This window comes from Chiloscyllium plagiosum, unplaced genomic scaffold, assembly GCF_037043375.1.
Source record: "Chiloscyllium plagiosum isolate Xiang-an unplaced genomic scaffold, Cpla_swu_hap1 HiC_scaffold_6, whole genome shotgun sequence".
NCBI classification, from domain to species: Eukaryota; Metazoa; Chordata; class Chondrichthyes; order Orectolobiformes; family Hemiscylliidae; genus Chiloscyllium; species Chiloscyllium plagiosum.
Window position 1 is genome coordinate 85,606,346 of NW_028270144.1, and position 21,647 is coordinate 85,627,992.

Genomic DNA, 21,647 nt, shown 5'->3' on the forward strand with positions numbered 1-21,647 from the left:
GAAGTTTGACACTTGAAACTAGATCCACATCTTCATAATTGTTCCACGTGTGTGTGATGTCCCTTGGTTGAGGTCAAGGTTAGATAACGTTAGATCAAGAAACTAATGCATCCATTATATTTTCCATCTTGACTTTCCACAGAATTAGCACACATACAAGAACTACACAAAATTTTGTAAACATTAACTCTAATATATCGACCTAGGCAACTAATATAACTTCCATTGGAAAAAGATTTAAAAGAGGTTTGGGAAGACAATGGGAAGTGTTGTTCTTCGTTCAACGTTGGTACATTAGGATTGGGTACAGGAAGAAATGGTCTGATTACTTCCTGGAAGAGTGAATATTTTAGATTTTCTGCTATATTTTCAACTTTTGTGGGTGAATGGAGATTGGTGGGTGGGGACAGAGAACTGCATTCCTTTAAATATCCTTGTTGACATTGTATCACCCTAAAATTTGCCACCCATATGGAAATATTCCTTGTTAAAAACTCAGCCATTTTCTTTCATAAGCAAGTGTTGGATCACAAATCTGATTCAAATGTGCAGCCGTAGTAAATGTTTTTTGGCGTGTGCTAAAGTTGGACTAAAAACCATACTTGGCCTAGATATAGTACATTTTTCAAGACTTGGGCCTATGGTGTGGGAAAATGAGCAGGATTGGGGTAAGAGTACATGGCATGATAAATGAGTGATGAATTTGCCAAGAATCTTTTGCCTGAATCAGAATTATGCATGGAGCAAGCTGCCTATAAACTGTAAAAAGCTCCAAAATGTACGTGTCAACAAGCCACATAAAGTCAGAGAGATGTATATACCCTTTGGTCCAATTTTTCCTTACCGACCAGACTTTCTAAATTAACCTAGTCCATTTGCCGGCATTTGGTCCAGATTCCTCTAAAGCCTTCCTATTCATGTACCCATCCAGATGCCTTTTAAGTGATGTAATTGTACCAGCCTCCATCACTTCCTCTAGCAGCTCTTGTTCAAACAAAAGTAATTATATTTATATTATATGCTTCACATAATGTGGGGTTCAAAATGGTTATACTGTGCTAAGTGAGCTGAGCATTAAATGAGCAAACTTTTCATTGAAAGGTTTTATTGTTTGGAGAGGGAACAGATTGAAGATCCGTGCAACTTTTTCACCATTATGGCCCAAGATTTGCTGTCAGGATAACAATGAGATGAATTACATTTCTATTATTGACACAAAGATATCCAGTATCTTCAGTCAAGGAGATGTGCAGTTAAAAATCATAATGCTGGTGTCCAAATTGCATTGCTCTCAGCTTTGTGAAAATAACATTTACAGCCTGCCTCATCAGTGAATTGGGTTAAATGATGTAAAATGTCATATTTCTGGGGCAGATATAAACTAAACTCATCACAGAAAGTTATGTCTTGTCAGTTCAAATCTAAATTAACAATGTCATAAATGGTCATTTCTTCCAATTCCATCCCTGACATTGAGAATTAATTATTACAAGTGTAGATCTCATGACAAAGAAGCAATTTGCACAGAATGTAATGGTCCTGGTTTCTGACGCCATAATCCTTATTGTGCATTCATGGACAGACAATGATGTGTAAATCGAAGTCAGACGGGTGGCATTACAGGAACAGTGGAAACATGCTTTCTGAAATTGGCCCTAGTAGGGCCCCGAATTCTAAATGTTTTACCGCACTGGGGGGGGGGGGGGGGGGGGGAGAAAAAAAAAACTTAGTCCAATCCTGTGAATGTGGTGTCAGCCATATTTAGTAGCTATGGCACCAGCACAGGTGACTTTTGATCCTGCATGGCAAAATACCAAATTTCAGTAAGAGTGTCTTGCAGCCTCTACCTATGAAGTGCAGATGTCCTCCCTAACCCTCATGTTCCTTTTGAGTCACTGTCCTGTGGCCCCATGACCTTCCAGCCCATCAATCCCATTTTTGTTGAGTTCCTTTATAACTATTTATGTCTGCACTTCACACCCAGAGTCCATGATTTCAGAAATTTCTAAGCCCTTGTTGGTGTTACACAGAGGGCAGCTCTACTGTGACCTATTGAAACCCCTTTCCAGAGTTCCAGGTTCCTGTCTATTCACTAAGAGACCCACCCAACTCCCTCTAATTGCACCCTATCACTGTCATCTTTCCCTTAGTGACCCAGCACAATAAAGTTCATTCCCAGATTTGATTTGTCCACTTTCCCAGGGCCCCCTGACCTAATGTCCAAGACTGACAGTGATTCACCTCCAGGCTGACTAAAGTTGGCTCCTGGATAGAGGTCTCCACAGCACTCGAATGGCCTACCTATAACACCGAGACTGGCTACACTTGATTTAACTCATAGGACTGACTATGGCCCTGGTATGCAAGGACACAGATTCCTGGATTCTAGTAGGATCAAGTATTTAAATAACTATGATCTGGATCCCAAACAGGACCCCTCGGTCTTGAGATCGGTCAAAAGAATCAACAGAATGCGGTCTGTACAAAGCAAACTTATCAGTTAAATAAAGTAAGGCAGCCTGACACAATTCTGTCCAGCAACACAGAGGTTAAAGCTTCTGTGATGTGTGGTGAAATTGCGCAATTACAATTGAACAATAAATATGTTTTATATGTGTTTTGAGAGACAGTACAGCCTTAATTACAAGAAAAGACCAATCAACTGTAATATGGTGACATGATAGACAACTGGCTAATCCAATGATATCCCCTGGAAAAGGGTCTTAATTACAAGAAAAGTCCAATCAACTGTAATATGGTGACATGATTGACAGCAGGCTAATCCAATGATGTTTCCTGGGAAAGGGTTCTTGTTTTACGTAAATTATTATCTTATGCTAGGAGTACAACGTTAGTTTGAATGGTCAATTAATGTGTCAGTACTCATTTTCTTAACCTTCACCTAATTTCACCTAATTCAGAAAAGCAGCAGTACAGGTTCACAAAGTCAAATCACAACTTGCAGCCATTTTGTTGTGTTATTTTAAATTGAAAAGCCATTTTGTTGTTAATAAAAAGCCTAAATATATTTGCTGCTTCCGACAACAGCTAGGATCAAAATTTGAATCCTCAATAGTACCATGGGATTTTTTATTTCCATTTGAGAAAGCAGATGGAACCTCAGATCGACATCTCAGCCAAAAGGTGACACCTTTGATAGTGCTGTACTGAAGTTCCGATCTAAATTATGCACTCAAATTCCTGAATTGGATTTTGAAGCATGTAGTGGCAATGTGGAACTTGCAATCACATGAAATGGTTGAAATTTGGAGACTTGTCTCATGGAGAGATACATTTACAGGTTAGACTGATACATACACAAGAAAGAAGGAAATAGAGAAATATGGGATGAAGTATTTTAAATTAGAGCAGGTTCATTTGAAGCACCAAAACCAGTATTGACAAGCATGTGACTCTGCTTTTGATTCTAATACATTATGTACCTTTTTGAATTATACACTGGGATAAATACTGCTCTCCTGCATATATTGGTGTAATATTGAAGCCAGATAGGATAAGGATGCAATCATGAAGCATATTGTTAACATAAACTTAATTTGAACAATATATTAAAAAATTACCACTAGAAATTCTTTTTTCTCCACTTGTTGGTTTCCATCCGTATCCAGCATACTAAAGGCAACATGGAATCCAGTGTGTGGCTCTGTAAGCATAAGAAAATCCTTTCATTAACATTGTTTACAAAGCAGAAGTCCGTGAGCTGGATTCGTCAGTGTTTGGTAGCTTAAATCAGTGTGTATTCAGAATAATCAAAAGTGCAAAACTGGGATGGGTTGGGCATTGCTACAAGGAGTGGGAGATACATTGAGATCTAACATCAGGCATATATCCCAAGTAATTACTTTTTCTATATGGGTGAGTATAATCAAAATGACAGGGCAGACTGGCCTACAATTAACTTCTATAATTGTCTAATGGTTATGATAGCAGGCAATGCCTCAGGTAATGTGGGTCTCCAGTTGACGAAAATGTATTTTCTAAAATGATATTTTTAAATTTAATCTTGTAGATAGGTTTCAGGAACGAAAGGGTTTTTCTTTTGCTCTCTTGTCTGGGATGCTGCTTACTCAGAGGAGGAAGAGAACATGGATCAGTGGCTCCAGCTCTGCTAGAGTTACTTAGCCCTTCCCTTCTGCGGGTGCAGGTGTGTCGTGACCCTAAGCAATGCTTTTGAAGAGTAAGCTTCCATTATATGACCTTAATGACAAAAGTATCTCAATCACTACAAATCAGAAAAGTTCTGCTGCTCGTTTATTCCTCGTACACTGTGGCAACAGGTTCAGAGGAGAATCGAAGTGGTACCTCCTTGTGTTAGGTTCCTCAATTGTGAAGGCACTTTCCATGCTACTACAAGTTTCGACAGTATGCCCACATGGGAGTGAGGTGGTATTCACTGTCAAGGTCTGCTCCTTCAGCGAATCTTTTAATTTAATTTTGCTCCTCAGGTGTGAAATTTAGGACTAAGAGGTACAAATAACACTGATACCTTGGAGAGAAAGTGAAACTGCACTGAGAAATATTCAGCAATTCTCAGCTATTAACACTGGAAGGTTTAAAGACAATTACAATTAAATGCTGGTATTAGCCATTGGGGAGTTAGTAATGGTTTTGCCTGAGTCAGAGTTTGTGGTTCAAGTCTTACTCTAGAGATATGAACATTTAAGCCAATATTCTAGTGCATGACTGAAGGGGTATTGCAATGTCAAGACAATGCCATTTTCAAATGTGATATCAAACTGAGGTCTTGTCTACTGATTTCAGGTGAATGCAAATGTTTCCATGGCATTACTTTGAAAAATGTTAATTTTTATACTGCTATAACTCTGCCAAAGTTTTATTTGGAATTCTGGATCTGATTGAGGATTTTGATGTGAATCTATGCTAATCTGGCAAGCCTAGTCACACACTGTAATTAATCTGTAGTGGAAAATGGCAAGGTTGACATTATATGTGAAATATAAAACAGCTGCAAATGTATGCAAAAATGTAAACATTGCAATAGAGGTTAGTGGCGATTCTGTCTCAGGTCATTTCATAGGTTGCCCAGAGCAGCAAGCACACTAGGAAAATAGATAAACGGACACAAAGCCCCATCTTCAAACTGAGAATAATGCCCATAGCAGTGTGTGGTAAGTATGCCGTGCTAATTAAATTGATTTAGAACAGATGTAGCTGCTCAAAACTGGCATTCATGAGGTGCTGTGGACCATCAACATAGTAGCAGAATTGTGTTCAACCACAATCTAGGACATCATGATCAAGTATATCCCTTAGTCTACTATAATCATCGAGCCAGGGATCAAACCAACATGCAAGGTTGAGCGCAAGACTTACATTAAAAATGGGGAATCAACCTGATGAAGCTACAAAAAGGGGCTGACATGTTTTATAAACATTGATAGCAGCATGCTATCATCAGAGTGAAGGAATCTGACGTCTAAAATGAAAGCTTACTTTGGCTCCACATACTTCTGTGAGGCACCATTATCCCAATCAAATGAGAGAATGATTAAAGTAAAAATAAACTAATCAAATCCAAGTATCTTACCTACCTCCTAGATAGCTATTTGATGGACTGTATAAGACTAGGAGACTCAAACTACAACCCTGGCTTCAAGGTGCTTGCAAATAATGTGCAGTCACAGGTGACACGGTGAGATTTAGTGAGTAGAGGCCAAAATGAACATTAATGTATACTCAGCTTTAGTTTCACATGTTACTTAAAAATAAACTCTTTGTCTATTTTTTTTCCCCAGAGGTAGATCCTTGATTGCACTTGAATTCAAAAAGTGATCTTCTGCTTAAAAATATTAAGAGACCACTGGCCTAAAGGTCAGTGTAAGAGAGTTCACCTTGTACGTCTAACCTCCATTTACCTACTGGGCTTGCTGATGCATGGAAAATCTGAATGATATGTTCAAAATAAAACTTATGTCATATCAGAGAAATGCAGCATCCTTACAATGTTTCAATAATTGATGTTCCTCCTGATAAACTTCGAAAAAAGAACTATACTTATCTTGTGAATTATTAGAAGTAATTCAAAGTGCTTTAGAGTCAATGCAGTGCTTTTGAACCACTGGCATTGTTGTAATGCAGGAAAGCAGACAACCAATTTGTGCACGATGATCTCCCAGACCATCCACAACCTCATCACGTCAGTGGATCTCCCATCCACAGCCTTGAACCACATACTTCTTGCAACCCTGCACTGCCCAGTTCTACCTCTTACCCAAAATCCACAAACCTAACTGCCCTGGTTGACCTATTGTCTCAGCCTGCTCCTGCCCCACAAAATTTATCTCTTCATACCTTGACACCGAGCTCGCCTCCTCTAGGAGCTCCCCACATACATTTGGGATACTACCCAGGTCCTTCACCTCCTCCTTTCGTTGCCCTGGCCCCCAATGCCTCATCACCACTATGGACATCCAGTCCCTGTACATGTCCACGGCAAAGGCCTCCAGGCCCTCAGTTTCTTTCTCTCCCACCATCCCAACCAGTACCCCACAACTTATACACTCATTCAATTCGCAGAACTGGTCCTCACACTCAACAACTTCTCCTTCGAATCCTCCCACTTCCTTCAGACCAAAGGGTCAGCCATGGGCACCTGCATGGCATCCAACTAAGCCTGCCTCTTCGTAGGATACGTGGAATAGTCCATCTTCCGCAGTTACACCGGCACCATCCCCCACCTCTACCTTCGCTATATTGATGACTATATTGATGCCATCTCATGTTCCCACGAGCAGGTGGAACAGTTAATTAACTTCACTAACACCTTCCACCCTGACATCAAGTTAATCTGGACCATCTTGGACACCTCCCTCCCATTCCTGGACCTGTACATCTCCATCTCTGGCGGCCGACTCAACACAGACATATATTTCAAACCACTAACTCCCACAGCTACCTGGACTACACACACTCCACTCCCACCTCCCGTAAAAAACGTGGTCCCATAATCCAACTCCTCTGCCTCTGCTGTATCTGCTGAGGAGGAGCAATTCCACTCCAGGACATCCGAGGTTGTCTCCTATTTCCAGGACCGCAATTTCATTTCCCCTCCTACGCGATCAGCAATGCCCTCCAGCACATCTCTTCCACTTCCCACACCTCCGCTCTTGAATCCCATCCGTCCAACCACAATAAGGATCGAACTTCCCAGTCCTCACCTTCCACCCCACTAATATCCGGATACAACACATTATCCCCAGCCATTTCCACCACCTGCAATCAGACCTCACCATCAGAGATATATTTACCACCCCATCCCTTTCTGCAGAGACCATTCCCTCCGTGATTCCCTTGTTAGGTCCATGCCCCACTACCAACCCACCCTCCACACCCGACACCTTCCCTTACCACTGCAAGTGGTGTGAAACCTATGCCCCACAACTCCCCCCTCACTTTCATCCAAGGTCCCAAAGGATCTTTTCACATCTGGCAGAGATTTTCCTGCACATCCACCCACCTCATCTACTGTGTCTGTTGCTCTTGAAGTGGTCTCCTCTACATCAGGAGGACAGAACACCAATTCCCGGAGTCTTTCAGGGAACATCTCTGTGACACACGCACCCAACAACTCCACCGCCCTGTGGCGAATCATTTCAACTCCCACTCCATTAAGGACATGCAAGTCCTTGGCCTCCTCCACAGCTAAATCCAAGCCGTCCAACGACTGGAGGAAGAATGCCTCATCTTCTTACTTGGGACCCTTCAACCACAGGGCATCAACATTGATTTCAGTTGTTTCCGAATCTGCCCCATCACCACCTCATCCCTGATCCAACCCTCCAATTCGGCCCCATCCTCTTGACCTGCCCCACCTGTCCATCTTCCTTCCCACTTATTGATTCCACCCTCCCCATCGAACTATTATAAATCATCCCCAACTACCTTCCCCCAGCTCCACACCCACCCTCTTATTTATCTCTAAGCTCCCTTTCCCCCCCTCCACATTCCTGATGAAGAGCTTATGCCCAAAACTTGCCCCTCGGATGCTGCCTGACCAGCCGTGCTTTTCCAGCGCCACACTTTTCGACTCCAACCAATTTGTGCACAGCAAACTATAGCAAACAGTAATATGATAATGACTAGATAACTGCTTCAGTGATGTACATTAAGAGATAATTATTGACACTGGGAATATGTCCTTTAGTCTTCTTCAAAATACTATCATGGGATCTCATGTGAAAGATGGCACCTCTGACATTGCAGGACTCCCTCATCTCTGCACTGGGGAGCACAAATTTTCATACTCAACTCCTTCGTTGAGGAGTGATGTGAACCCACAAACTTAGGTGAAAATTCTACCATCTGAAGCTTAGCTGATCTGAATGCAGTTGTGCTGCCTCTGTGAGACCAAAAACTTGACAAATTTTAGGCAAGTCATCTTTAAACATAAATTTTAAAAATATTTTAATGCTCCACTTGAAAATGCGCCCCAAAATTAATTTAACTTTTTAAATCTATTGCAGCTCATTATATGTCAAGAGTGCTCCCTGATTATTTCTATCATGAAGAGTAATATTTCTCTACACTCAACAAGGAACAAAAGCAAAACAAAAACTTGTGCATTGGAGAAATGAAAAAAAAAGAAAATATGGGAAATACATAGCCAGCATTACTGGATAGACTGTTGTTTTTTTTAATAGCATGGAGACAGGCCCTTTGGCCCAAACTGGTCCATGCTGACCAAAATGTCTATCCATGCTAACCCCATTTCCCTGCACTTGGCCCATATCCTTCTAAACCTTTCCCATTCATGTATGTGTCCAAATGCCTTTTAAATGTTGTTAATGGACCCACCTCAACCACTTCTGCTATCAGCTCATTCCATATACGTACTACCCTCTGTATAAAAAGTTGCCCCTCAGGTTCCCTTTTATTCTTTCCCCTCTAACCGTAAACTGATGCCTCTAGTCCTCGATTCCCCAACCCTGGGAAAAAGACTAAGTGCATGCCTCTCATGATCTTATACACTTCTATAAGATCCCCCCTCAGTCTCCTACATTCTAAAGAAAAACGCCCCAGCTTGTCCAACCTCTCCGTAACTCAGACTGTTGAGTCCTGGCAACATCCTTGTAAATTCCTTCTGCACACTTTTCAGTTTAATGACATCCTTCCTATAGCAAGCTGACCAAAACTGACCACAATAATCCAAGTGTAGCACACCAACATCCTGTACAACTGCAATATAACTTCCCAACGTCTACACTCAGTGCCCTGATAGATGCAGGTCAGTGTCTTCACTGCCCTGTCTACTCCACTTTCAGAGAACTGTGCACCTGAACTCCAAGGTCCCTCTGCTCCACTAAACTCAAGGCCCTACCATTCACCATGAAACCCAAACCTTGATTTGACTTTCCAAAATGCAAGACCTCACAATTATCTATATTAAACTTTATTTGCCATTTTTTTGGCCCACTTCGCCAGCTGATCAAGGTCCTGCTGCAATTTCTGATAACCTTCCTCACTGTCCACAATACTGTCTATTTTAGTGATATCTGCAAACTTTCTAATCATGTCTTGTACATTCTTATCAAAATCGTTGATATAGTTAACAAACAGTAATGGATCCAGGATCGACCCCTGAGGAACTCCACTAGTCACAGGCCTCCAGTCCAATAAGCATCCTTCCACTATTACCTCTACTCCCTATCACCAAGCCAATTTTGTGTCCAATTTGCTAGCTCCCCCTGGATTCCATGCGATCCAACCTTCCAGAGCAGTCTACCATGTAAAACCTTACCAAAGGCCTTACTGAAATCCATTTAGACTATGTCTACCACCCTGCCTTCCCGATCAGGTCACTTCATCAAAGAACTCTAACAAGGCATGATCTCCCACTCACAAAGCCATGCTGACTACTCCGAATCAAACCTTGTCTTTCCAAATGCATGTATATCTATGTCAGAATCTTCTCAAGTAACGTACCTACCACAGATGTTAGGCTTACTGGCCGATAGATCCCAGGTTTTTCTTTGCAGCCCTTCTTGAATAAGGGCACAACATTGGCTACCGTCCAGTTTTCCGGGACCTCACACACGGCTAACAATGATGCAAAAATATCAGCTAAGGTCCCTGCAATTTCTTCTCTAGCTTCGTGCAGACCTCAAGTGCAGTGTGACAAAGATTTGACTTTGGAACCATCAAAAATAGAGATTGCTGGAAAAACTCAGCAGGTCTGGCAGCATCTGTGGAGAGAAGTCAGAGTTAATGTTTCAGGTTGAGTGACCCTCCCTCAGAACTGCATCTGCAGTTCTTTCGATTTTTACCTGAAACATCAACTTCTCTCATCCCTCCACAGATGCTTCCTGAGCTGGTGGGTGCTTCCAATATCTTCTGTCTTTGTTCCTATTGACTTTGACAAAGCCACCCAATTCGGACCAACACCACTTCTACAAATTGGTGGTTAACCCAACAATTATGTTCAGGAAAAGGAGTGTGATAAATAACCAATTCTGTATTCACTACTGAGCTTAAACATCTAAAAAAATTGATTTATTATTTTAAAAAAAGCTTATTTAAGGAAGAAAATAGTTAACAGGACAAAAAATATCAATAACCACGTAACACCAAAAGGTTCCCTGCCCTTTAACCCAACTTACTTGTCAGAATTCCAAGCAGGAATAAGTACTCAGTGTATGATATCAAACCTATGGGAAAGCAAAACAGAAAGTCAACATTAATTTTTCTAATTCTATTAAGAGTTTGGAGCTATTAATAATTATTTGATGGCATTTAGCAGCAGTTTATGCAAATAGCAGATATTAAACACTGAAGTGAACTAAATGTTTCAAGCAGCAACCTTTGATATGAGAACAGACTAACAATGAACTAATTACTTGCAAGGCAAGCATCGATAAACAAGTAATATGGTATGGACATCTGAGTCAGTAGCAAATTGATTGTTAAAACACAACAAATGTTTAGAATATTGGAAACATGCAACTCTTCTATCTGTATATCATTTTTATAGTTTAGACAAAAATTAAAGAGTGCTATTTCAGGCTGGAAAATAGTTCAAAAAGTTATGCTTTTAACCAGGACACCAGTCATGAACAGGACAACAATTGTACATAAGATAAATACTAAAACATTGGAAAAATAAGTCACAATATTAATCAGCATTCTCAAGAGATTACGTGACCAAGGTCTCACATATAAGAATGCCATTAATTTTCACATATAAAAAGTGTAACATATTTTAGAATTTTGTGCTGAATATTACCAAAATTCAGGCAAGTACCAACTTCAAGGAGTTTCGTGAGGAATTTCTCTGCATGAGCTCTAGCCAATTCTCACATGCAATTTTATGCTGCTCACCTCATTGTGCAAACATCAGAATTCCAAAGCATCGAATATTGCATGCTCACCAGCACTGGAAGTACTTGCCATGGCTAGAACTTCTAGAATTTGCTCTGTTAGCACCAGGACTAGTGCTAGCAGAAAGTGAGGACTGCAGATGCAGGAGAGTCAGAGTCGAAAAGTGTGGCACTGAAGAGCACAGCAGGTCAGGCAGCATCGAGGAGAAGGAAAGTTAACATTTCGGGCATAAGCCATTCATTAGGACTTTTGCTGCCAGCCATGTTCCTCCTCAATTTTTCTGTAAGATCAAGGGTCTATGTAAAGGCATTCTATAATCTTTCTTGTGGAAGCCCTCCATATCCCATTGTGTTGAGGATTATGCCAAACTTGCATTTATGTTTGGTATCAGTGCTAGATGCTAACATTACTAGCGGCTTGTTTTGTTTCTGATATTCCCCACACAGTTCATGACCAATGGATCCAGTTACAAAGGGCTGATTGTTATTGTGACTGTGGTGCAACAAAAATTCAGAAAATTTTCTGTACCATCAATATTCTGGGGATTATCTTTGACAAGAAACTGAATTGGACTAGCCACACAGATAATGTGTAGGAAGGCTAGGAATCATGCAGCAAATAACTCATCTTATGACTCCCCAAAACTGGCCCAACTAAAAGGCACAAGTAAGGAGTGTGGTGGAATACTCCTATATGTTTGGATGATTGCAGTTCCAACAAAACTTAAGAAGAGTGGCATCATTTGCTACAAAGCAGTCTGCTTAATTGCCACCACATGCACAACCAAAGCAGAGTGGCAGCACTATGTACCATCTACAAGACTCACTACAACAACTCATCAGGGCTCCTTAGACAGCAAGCCCCAAACCCATGACCACTTCCATTTAGAAGGACAAGGGTAGCAGAACCATGGGAACACAACCACTTGTATGTTCTCTTCCAAGCCATTCACTATTTTGAAATATGTCATTGTTCCTTCAGTGTCAGCGGGTCAAAATCCTGGAACATCCTCCCTCACAGTATTGTGGGTCACCCTGGACTGCAGGCCAAATGGACTGCAGTTGTTCAAGAAGACAGTTCACCATTGCCTTCTCAAGAGCAACTAGGGATTGGCAACAAATGCTGACTTAGCCAGCAATACCCACATCCCATAAAAGAAAACAAAAGTTTGGTGGCAGTAACTTTTCCTTTCCATTGTGCATTAGCAATTTGGATGAGGATGGAAGGTAACACAGGTCACATTTCACAGAATGAGTCACTGGCTCATTCTGGTAATCAATGGGTCACTCTTCCCAACCCCAAAAACTTCATGTGACTTTCTTCCTTGTACTTCCTATCAACATCATAATTTGAGCTCCTGCATGTTCCTTCCAAACTCTTTCATAAAAGTCTTGATCCCTCAACATTTGCCTGAGCCCAACCCTTCAACTTAGCCATGCCAAGTATTGTGATGCACTGTCCCCCTGTTAAAGTATGGGTGGTGGTGACCATCAATGAACGAGCCAGTTTTCTACCCGAAAATACACTGATGCACCAAATGACCAGTATTCAGTCTAGTTTATTAATTCATAGATTTTGACTGTTCATTTCTTGGCCACAACTTTTCAGTTTTGTTATAAATTTGCAGTAAAATGGTCACGTTCAGCTGATATTAAGTCCATGAATCTTGCATTAATATTTTGGTCTGGATTTTAATTAGGAGGCGACCTCTGTGAAGGAAGGTCATTATCATACCAGGGAACTTGGAAGGACTAATGGTCCCATATTGGGAAAGAAGACCTTAGTTACATGGTTTGCATAGGTTCAGGTGATGGTTGGACTGTTTGATTTTTTGATGTTGTATATTTTATACTCTGAAACACCCCATAACATAACAGACTTATGAGGAATGTTATTGGTCAGCGAATAATAGTAGCAACATAGATCCAACATTGCCTGAGTAATAGGAATCAGACAGCAATGGTCAAAGGATATTTTTCAGACTGGATGAAAATTTGTAATAGGTTCTGCAGGGGTCAGTATTGGGTCCCTTGCATTTTCTGATGCATATTATTGATCTGGATCTTGGAGTACTGGGGACAATTTCAAAATTTACAGATATCATGGATCTTGGAAGAATTGTAAACTGTGAGGAGGACAGTATGGAACCCTAAAACAACATAGAACACAGAGTGGACTTTGCAGACAAATGTCAGGTGATGCATCGAAAATAGTATAAAACAAAGGACAGAATTCTAAAGAATTGCAGCAGCACAGGGACCTGAGTGTACATACGTATAGATGATTAAAAGTTGCAGGACAGATAGAGAAAACACTAAGTAAAGCATAAAGTATGCTCGGTTTTATTGATAAAGGCACAGAATTCAAAAGCAAGGAGGTGATGTTGACTTTGTTAGATCTCAGTTGGAGTATTATGTACAGTTCTGGATGCCACACCATAGAAGGATGTGAATGCATTGGGGACAGTACAGATGTGATTTATAAGAATGTTTCCAGGGATGAGAAACTTCAGGTACATAGATAGATTGAAGAAATTGGGATTATTTTTCCTGGTGAGAAGTTGGCAGAGAAGAGATATGATAAAATGTCTTCAAATGATGAGTGGGTTGGCTAGAATATATAGAAAGAAACTGTTTCTGCTTGTAACAGGAACAAGAATGAAAGGACATAGATTTAAAGTGATTAGCAAAAGAAGCTAAAGTGATATGAGAAACACTTTCTCACCCAGAAAGAAGTTAGGGTATGGAATATACAGTCTGGAAATGTGGTGAAGGCAGGTTCAGTTGAGGCCTTCAAGAGGACATTGAATGATTATTTGGATAAAAAGTAATTGGCACGAGATAATGATGCTCATTTGAACAGTGAGTGCAAGCATGATAGCTGAATGGCCCCACCCCACCACCTCCCCACCGCAGAGTAAGATTTTCGTGATTCTGTGCAAATTGCTTGGATGTGTGAACATTCCACTTGATTTTGTGCAGATTCAAAGACGAACAAGCAGCAAACTGTTTCAACAAAGACAGTAAAAAGTTCATTGGCTTTATGATTCTCACCACTTGCATCCAGTACTCTCTACAGCTTGTTCCATTCCTCCTGAATTCTTTCACTACTGATTCTCTTCCTGATCCTCTCTTGCTCACTGTTTCAATCCTGGAACATTTCCACATGCTCCCCACCTCCCTGACCTGCTTCTACTTAAGCTTTCTCCATGTGCAACTGCCAATGCTCCTTTGCTGGCTTCATATTTCTATCATCTCTCTCAATGAGCCCTTGCTCAAAGTGGGGTCTAGGAGGAAGAAGCAGTAAGTGGGAAGGTGACTAGGTGAGGGAGAATCACGTGTAGGAGTCGATCAATGAGTGGGTTTGGGAAAAAGTTGTTGCAGTACCAATCACATCCAAGAAACTGATGGCAATCTGTGGTTCTGCAATAATACCCATTCTAGCTCTCTCTATTACCCTTAGAGCTTTGGAACAAACTTTTACACTCACTGTATCTTTCTGTATCAATCTCTGAGATAGAGGGTATTTGTCATAATCTCTTTTCTTGTTTTCCCCCTTTGTTTCACAGTCCCGAGGCATTTCATACATAATTAATTCTAATCTATATTCAAGAGGGAGCTGGACTTGGCCCATGTGGCTAAAGGGATCAAGGGTATGGAGAGAAAGCAGAAATGGGAAACTGAAATTGCACGGTCAGCCATGAACATATTGAATTGTGGTGCAGGCTCTACTCCTGCACCTATTTTCTATATTTCTGTTTCTATAGTAATTTCAGCTAAACAGATTCTTTGGCTGGAATTATTGTTCGTGCATGCACTATCATTTTCTTCCTCTTACCTGAAGGTATATGGCGAATAAAAGTCCAGAAAAGGATAAGATGAATTGCATTCATGAGTTGCTCAATAGTTACTAAAAATAGTTGTTCCATTGGACAAAGCTTAGAAAATACTATACTAAACAACAGGGTTAGTACTTATATAAATGATGAAAAGATGAAAAATGGCAAGATTTTACTGAAAGGTAATTAGCAAAGTAACAATTGGTAAAATCAGTTTCCTGCATTGTGATTACCTAAGCCATCAAATATATGACAATAGTTAAATATTAATTCAATGCATTGCTATGTTAGCATGATTTGTAAATATTTGCACCTTTTGGATTGGCCCACCTACACCAATTTTCTAATGTTAATTTGAATGCAGAATATTTCAAATTAATTTGTAAAAGTTAGCATCCAAAATTTTTAAAAAAGGTATTTCTTAGAAGGATCCAAGTATTTCATACCTTTGCCAAATCAGGCAGCTCTGAATTCCACAGAACAGTCTGCATGTAATTCTCCTGAGAATTGGCAACATGCAAAGCTGCCAAGCCACTAGATTGAATCAGTAGTACTCCTAGGCCCTATGCCAAGGAGTGCCATTGCTTTTTTAGGAAACCTGTCCTCTCAACAAGGTGAAGGTAATTTTCTTTGCATATCTTCTTGAAATAATCTAATTGTTCATTTTAACCTTTTTTCCAATTGTTTTCATAGACAAGATTCGATTTTCACACAAATCATTCTAGCCAATTAACAAGATATGGCACAGAATTATTTATTTTAAGTTAAACTAGTTAACTGCAAGGCTTTAGTCAAGATTAAACTAAACTTCCAAGTCAGCCTTCAACAATAAATCCATGTATGACTTAATAAACAATAAACCATACAAGTTCAATTAAAATAATTACTAAAATTAAATAATGCTTGTTTGACCATGCTTGTGAATATGCAACTGAAAATAGAAGGAGCATCACTTAATCAAGATGATATTAATTTGCTGATTTACCATTGCAATTTAACACAGGTTTTGGTACATCAAAAACAGAAGTCAATATAAGCAATTTAGGGGAATTAACTGAGCAAGTACGAGACAAGGCAGCATATTTTCTAGTCCGAAACATTTATTTTTATTGATAGAATAGGTAAAGGATATCTAAAGTTGGTCGTCAAACAGGCAAGTAGTAAACATTGCATCATTCTAATTCTGACCATTCCCTATCTTACTCCATTCTTAAGTCAACATGTTGTACCCTGCATATTTGCATAAATGTGGTTAAAAGTAATGCTTCGTGTAAATGACTTTTTATATGCCTAGATTGGCTTTTGATGAACTAATAACCTGTGGTGCATCATAACTGAACTGGCTTTCACCCTTCCTGATATCCATACATTTGCATTTTCCATCTGCAGTTTTGTGCTAGAGACATAATGCAATGACTCCCTGCCAATGCAGCTATCTCACCGCACACCAGCATTCAAAGCTGGAACTATTCCAGTATAATTCTGCATCACACCACATGACACACTTACAGCTTATTGGGTATTTCTTATTTTAATTCTAATAGAATGGGAACATCAACTAACACATTGTCTGACAGACTGAGCTGCCGTTACTTTTCTTTTAAATCAGTTTTGAACTGAGTAAGCCAAAGTTGTTAATATCTTGAACAATGTGAGACCAGCTAGATTTCCTTTAAGTCTCACAGTCCAGAATTAATTCCAGAAGTCTGTTTCCAGTAAATTCAAATCTATGTGGAGCCAGAGAGCTGGGGTAAGATAAGTAAATATTCTGGTGAATTTGGTTAAGATTTAAAGTGATATACATGTTACATTGATAGTCTAATGAGTGAAGTTGCTCATTTAAGAATATGAAGTAATAAAAGTGCTCTTTATGCAAAGTCACATGGAGATACAACCAATGACCCACCAGCTCCTCTGAACAAGGAAATGAATAATTTCTGCAGTATTCTTGTTAAGTGTTTATTAGTGACAGAAATGTAGAAGCAACCATTATGTCCACTTCTAATTCATTTGGATTTTATCACATAAAACCTTCAGACAGAAATAAGTTTTTTAAATATATCTTAATCAATGACATTGATTCCAAGAAAGTTGATGCAGTAAATATGCAGTACCCACAAGCTCTCACAAGATGGCAGATAATGCATGTTTTTATATTCAACAATATTCTTTGTATCTCATGCTTAATGACATTTTGTGTTCACAAGCTTTCGTAGTAACAAATGGGTACAGACTTAAATAGGAACTTGTGGCTTATCTTTAACTTTGTGGTGAGTCAAAAAAGACTACCAAATAGATGTTTATATATTTTGGAAGAGCCTGAAGTTTCAGAAAACATAATACAATTTAGATACATAAGGGCTGGGTTTTTGAAAAGAGCTTCTAAAACTCTTGAGTTTCTATTCAAACGCAACATTTGCCAGTAAAAACATAATTAGGCAGCACTTTTGAACATAATTGCTAAAGAGTTTAAAGAATATTCTGACACTTAAGAGTGGTGACTTGATAAAGTTCAATTAAAAAGGCTAAAATAGAGTTTATTACAATAATAAGCATTTTAAATCAGTATCAATACATCACTTGTGTGTAACTTGAATTTTAGTTACTGAAACTGACTTTTGAAAAATAAGTAAGAGTACTTTCTGGTTAGATGGGGGTAAAGTGGTCATTTCCCCAATAAATTTATATTTAATTCATTCAAAATATGGCAAGTACCTCTTGGGTCTTTGCACCCAAAGGATCTAGTTTAATTAATTTTTGCAGGTTCGTGAAACAGCCTGCATTTGAGTACATTTAGCATGAACTCCAAATGGTGTTTATATCACTCATGGTTCACCAGGGCAGGGAGAACGGGGTGGGGAGTGTTCAGGCCTGTTTTGTGAGCAAACTTCTACTGTATTATGTTTTTAAAGTTAGGGTAAACGATCACGGAAGTGTAAATTATGATTATCCCTTCGATGTTCAGTGCATTCTAAACACTCATTGAAGGGAGGGATCATGTGGTAGTTGATAGAATTTGAAGCAATACACACTGTAACAGAAGCAGAAAGTGCTTGAAAGATCTGCAGATCAATTAACAACTGTAAAAAGAGGAAACAGAGAAGTGAATGTTCTAGGTGTAGATCCTTCATCATTTGTTCCATAAATTGGTTGTTCTCTTCATCAATGCTGATTGACCCACTGATATTCTAACACTTTGTCTCTCTTGTGAGTTTGCCGAATTTTGATTTGTCTACTTTCTGTTGGCTGTACAACAGATTTTTCTTTACAACTGAGTAAGAATGCTGAAAGCAGAAAAATGTAAGATGTTGAGTTGTCAAATGGCTAGTTATTGATAATAACCAAGAAGAAAACGCAGTTTGATCACTTTGTAGTAGATGTATAGTTACAGATTAAGGAACAATGCTCTTATTGTTTTCATGGTGTTTGTTAGTGAGGTGGGACAACATGATAGTAAGATTATTCTTTGACAGTTACTGGTTGGCTGTATTTTAACATAACCATTTTTGGTTGTGTGGCAGTGATTCCAAGATTGGAATACAGAAAAGGGTAGCCACTTTCCACACAAGACAGAAAGATGTGGTAGGATTTGATCTGGAGTTATGATGCACCTTTTCACATCTAGCTAGCAGTGTACGGAATGAGCTGCCAGAGGAAGTGGAGGAAGCTGGTACAAATACAACATTTAAAAGGCATCTGACTGGGTATATAAATAGCAATGGTTTAGAAGGAAATGGGCCAAATGCTGGCAAATGGGACTAGATTTATTTAGGCTATCTGGTTGGCATGGCAAAGGATCTGTTTCCATCTGTGTGGAAAGTGGCTACCCTTTTCTGTATTCCAATCTTGGATTCACTGCCACACACCAAAAATGGTTATGTTAAAATACAGCCAACCAGTATCTGTCAAAGAATAATCTTACTATCATGTTGTCCCACCTCACTAACAAACACCATGAAAACAATAAGAGCATTGTTCCTTAATCTGTAACTATACATCTACTACAAAGTGATCAAACTGTGTTTTCTTCTTGGTTATTATCAATAACTAGCCATTTGACATCTCTATGACTTTAAGTCAGGATGGTGAGTGGCTTGGAAGGAAACTTACAGATGGTGGTTTTCCCATGTATCTGCTGCCTAGATGGAAGAGGTTGTAGGTTTGGAAGCTGCTGTCTAAGGATCTTTGGCAAACTTCTGTGGTACATCTTGTAGATAGAGCACACTATAGTTACTCACCATCAGTGGTGGAGGGAGTGGATTCTTTTCAATGTGATGCCATCAAGTAGGCTGCTTTATCCTGGATATTGTTAAGCTTCTTGAATGGTACTGAAGCTGCACTCATCCAGGCACACTCCTGACTTGTGCCTTGTAGATGGTGAACAGGCTTTGTGGAATCAGGAGATGAATTACTTGCCAAAATATTCCTGCTTTTATAGCCACTGTATTTATACGGCAAGTCCAGTTGAGTTTCTGGTCAATAGTAACCCACAAAATGTTGATAGTTGGGGATTCAGGGGGCAGTGGTTAGAGTATCTCTTATTGGAGGTGGTCATTGCCTGGCATTTGTGTGGTGCAAATTTTACTTGCCACTTGTCTCCCCAAGCTTGGATATTATTGCATTTGAACATAGACTGCTGCAGTATCTGAGGAGTCATGAAAGGTGCTGAATATTATGCAATCATCAGCAAGCATACCCACTTCTTTATGATGGAGGTAAGGTTAAGCACCCAAAGATGGTTTGGCCGAGTATACCACCCTGCTGCAAACTGGCTTCTCACCACTCACCAGTGAAATTCTCTTCTCTGTTCAAAACCTGGGTTTTGGGAAATCAGCATTAGAGTTCTTGCTCTCAATGCCATGAGGCGCATTACTGCTGATCTCATGTATTTTCCAAACTTTCTCACTAATGCCCATGTTGTACAAGGGCTTAGGAGGTTCTGCCTAATCTCTTAAAAAAAAAATTCCTATTTTTATTTTCTCATGAGATATGGGCAGCACTAGCTGGGCCAACATTTACCGTCCATCCCCAACTGTCCATGAGAGGGTGGTTGTGAGCTGCTTTTTTGAGCTGCTGCAATCCCTTTGGCGTTGGTACACCCACAATGCCACTTAGGTGAGGAGACCAGGATTTTGACTCTGGGAAAATGGTTATATATTTCTAAGTCAGGTTGGTGTGACACTTAGAGGATATTTTGCAGCTGATGGTGTTGCCATGCATCTGCTCCTCTTGTTCTTTTAGATGGTAGATAGTAGGCGGGTTTGGGGAGCTTGGAAATGAGTTACTCGCAGCTAGATTCTCAGTGTCTGACTTGCTCCGAAACAGTCAAAACACAGTAAGACCTGGATAGTATCTAGGTTTGGGCTGATAAATGGCAAATAACATTCGTGCCATACCAGTGCCAAGCAATGGCCATTCCCAACAACAGAATATAACCACTGCCTCTTGAAATTCAATGGTATTTCCATCACTGAACGTTTCACTATCAACACCCTGATGGTTACCATTGAACAGAGACTGTACTGAACCAGCTATGTAAACATTGTGGTTACAAGAGCAGGTCAGAAGCTAGGAATCTGTAGCAGTTAATTCATGACTACTACCATCTAGAAGGACAAAGACAGCAGACACATAGGAACACCACCACCTCCACTGCCACTAAGCCATCTACTATCATGTCTTGAAATATATCGTCGTTCCTTCAGTGACACTGGATCAAAGTCCTTCCTTCCCTGATAGCGCTTTTGCTCTTCCTACTCCAAATGGACTGTAGCTGGTCAAGAAACTAGGGATGGGCAATAAATGATTGACCAGCCAGTGAAGCTCACATCCCTCAAATGATTAAAAAAATGGTTCCCCCCCCAATGCTTGCAATGGACTTTCATCTTTGCTAATCATTTCCTTTCCACATACCGATAGAAGTTTTTTTTTATTTTCTTGCTTGCTTTCACATTTTATTCTTCTTTTCTCAGTTTCTTGGTTTTGCTTTGCTGAGTTAAGTTTGCAAACTTAATGGACCATTCCTTATGTTATGATCCCTTCCCTAAATGTTGTTTTGCAACAGGATTATTTATTAGCCCCTACTTATTACATAATCTCATATCTAAAATAGCCTGTTCTGCAGTTAGGTCCTTAATACACTGATGTGAAGACCACTGTGTGTACATTACAGGTATCTGTCCTCCATAGCAATATCATTCATTAGAATTACCCAATTCACATGTAGATTGAAGTCAGCAATACCCTTGATACAAGCACCACAAAATAGCTGATATATATATTTACATTGTGCAGTGGCCTATAAACAATTTAATGTTTGTTGCTCCTTGCTGTTTCTTAGATCTAGTCAAACATGTTCTACAACTTGTCCGTCCGACTGAAGATCCACTTTCACTGCTATACTGATCCCATCTCTTTTTAATAGAAGAGTCATAAAGACGTACAGCATGGAAAC

At 39.7% G+C, this 21,647-nt stretch overlaps 1 protein-coding gene across 1 annotated transcript in view; it reads right to left on the reverse strand.

Moving 5' to 3' along the window:
• Nucleotides 1-21,647, reverse strand: part of micu2 (mitochondrial calcium uptake 2) — a 458,574-nt gene that overhangs the window by 91,953 nt on the left and 344,974 nt on the right. Inside the window, exons 6-7 of the mRNA XM_043691937.2 lie at nucleotides 10,638-10,685; nucleotides 3,582-3,664 (exon numbers count right to left, since the gene is read on the reverse strand). Of these exons, the coding sequence (XP_043547872.2) occupies nucleotides 3,582-3,664; nucleotides 10,638-10,685 (131 nt within the window). The remainder of the gene's footprint in view (nucleotides 1-3,581; nucleotides 3,665-10,637; nucleotides 10,686-21,647) is intronic.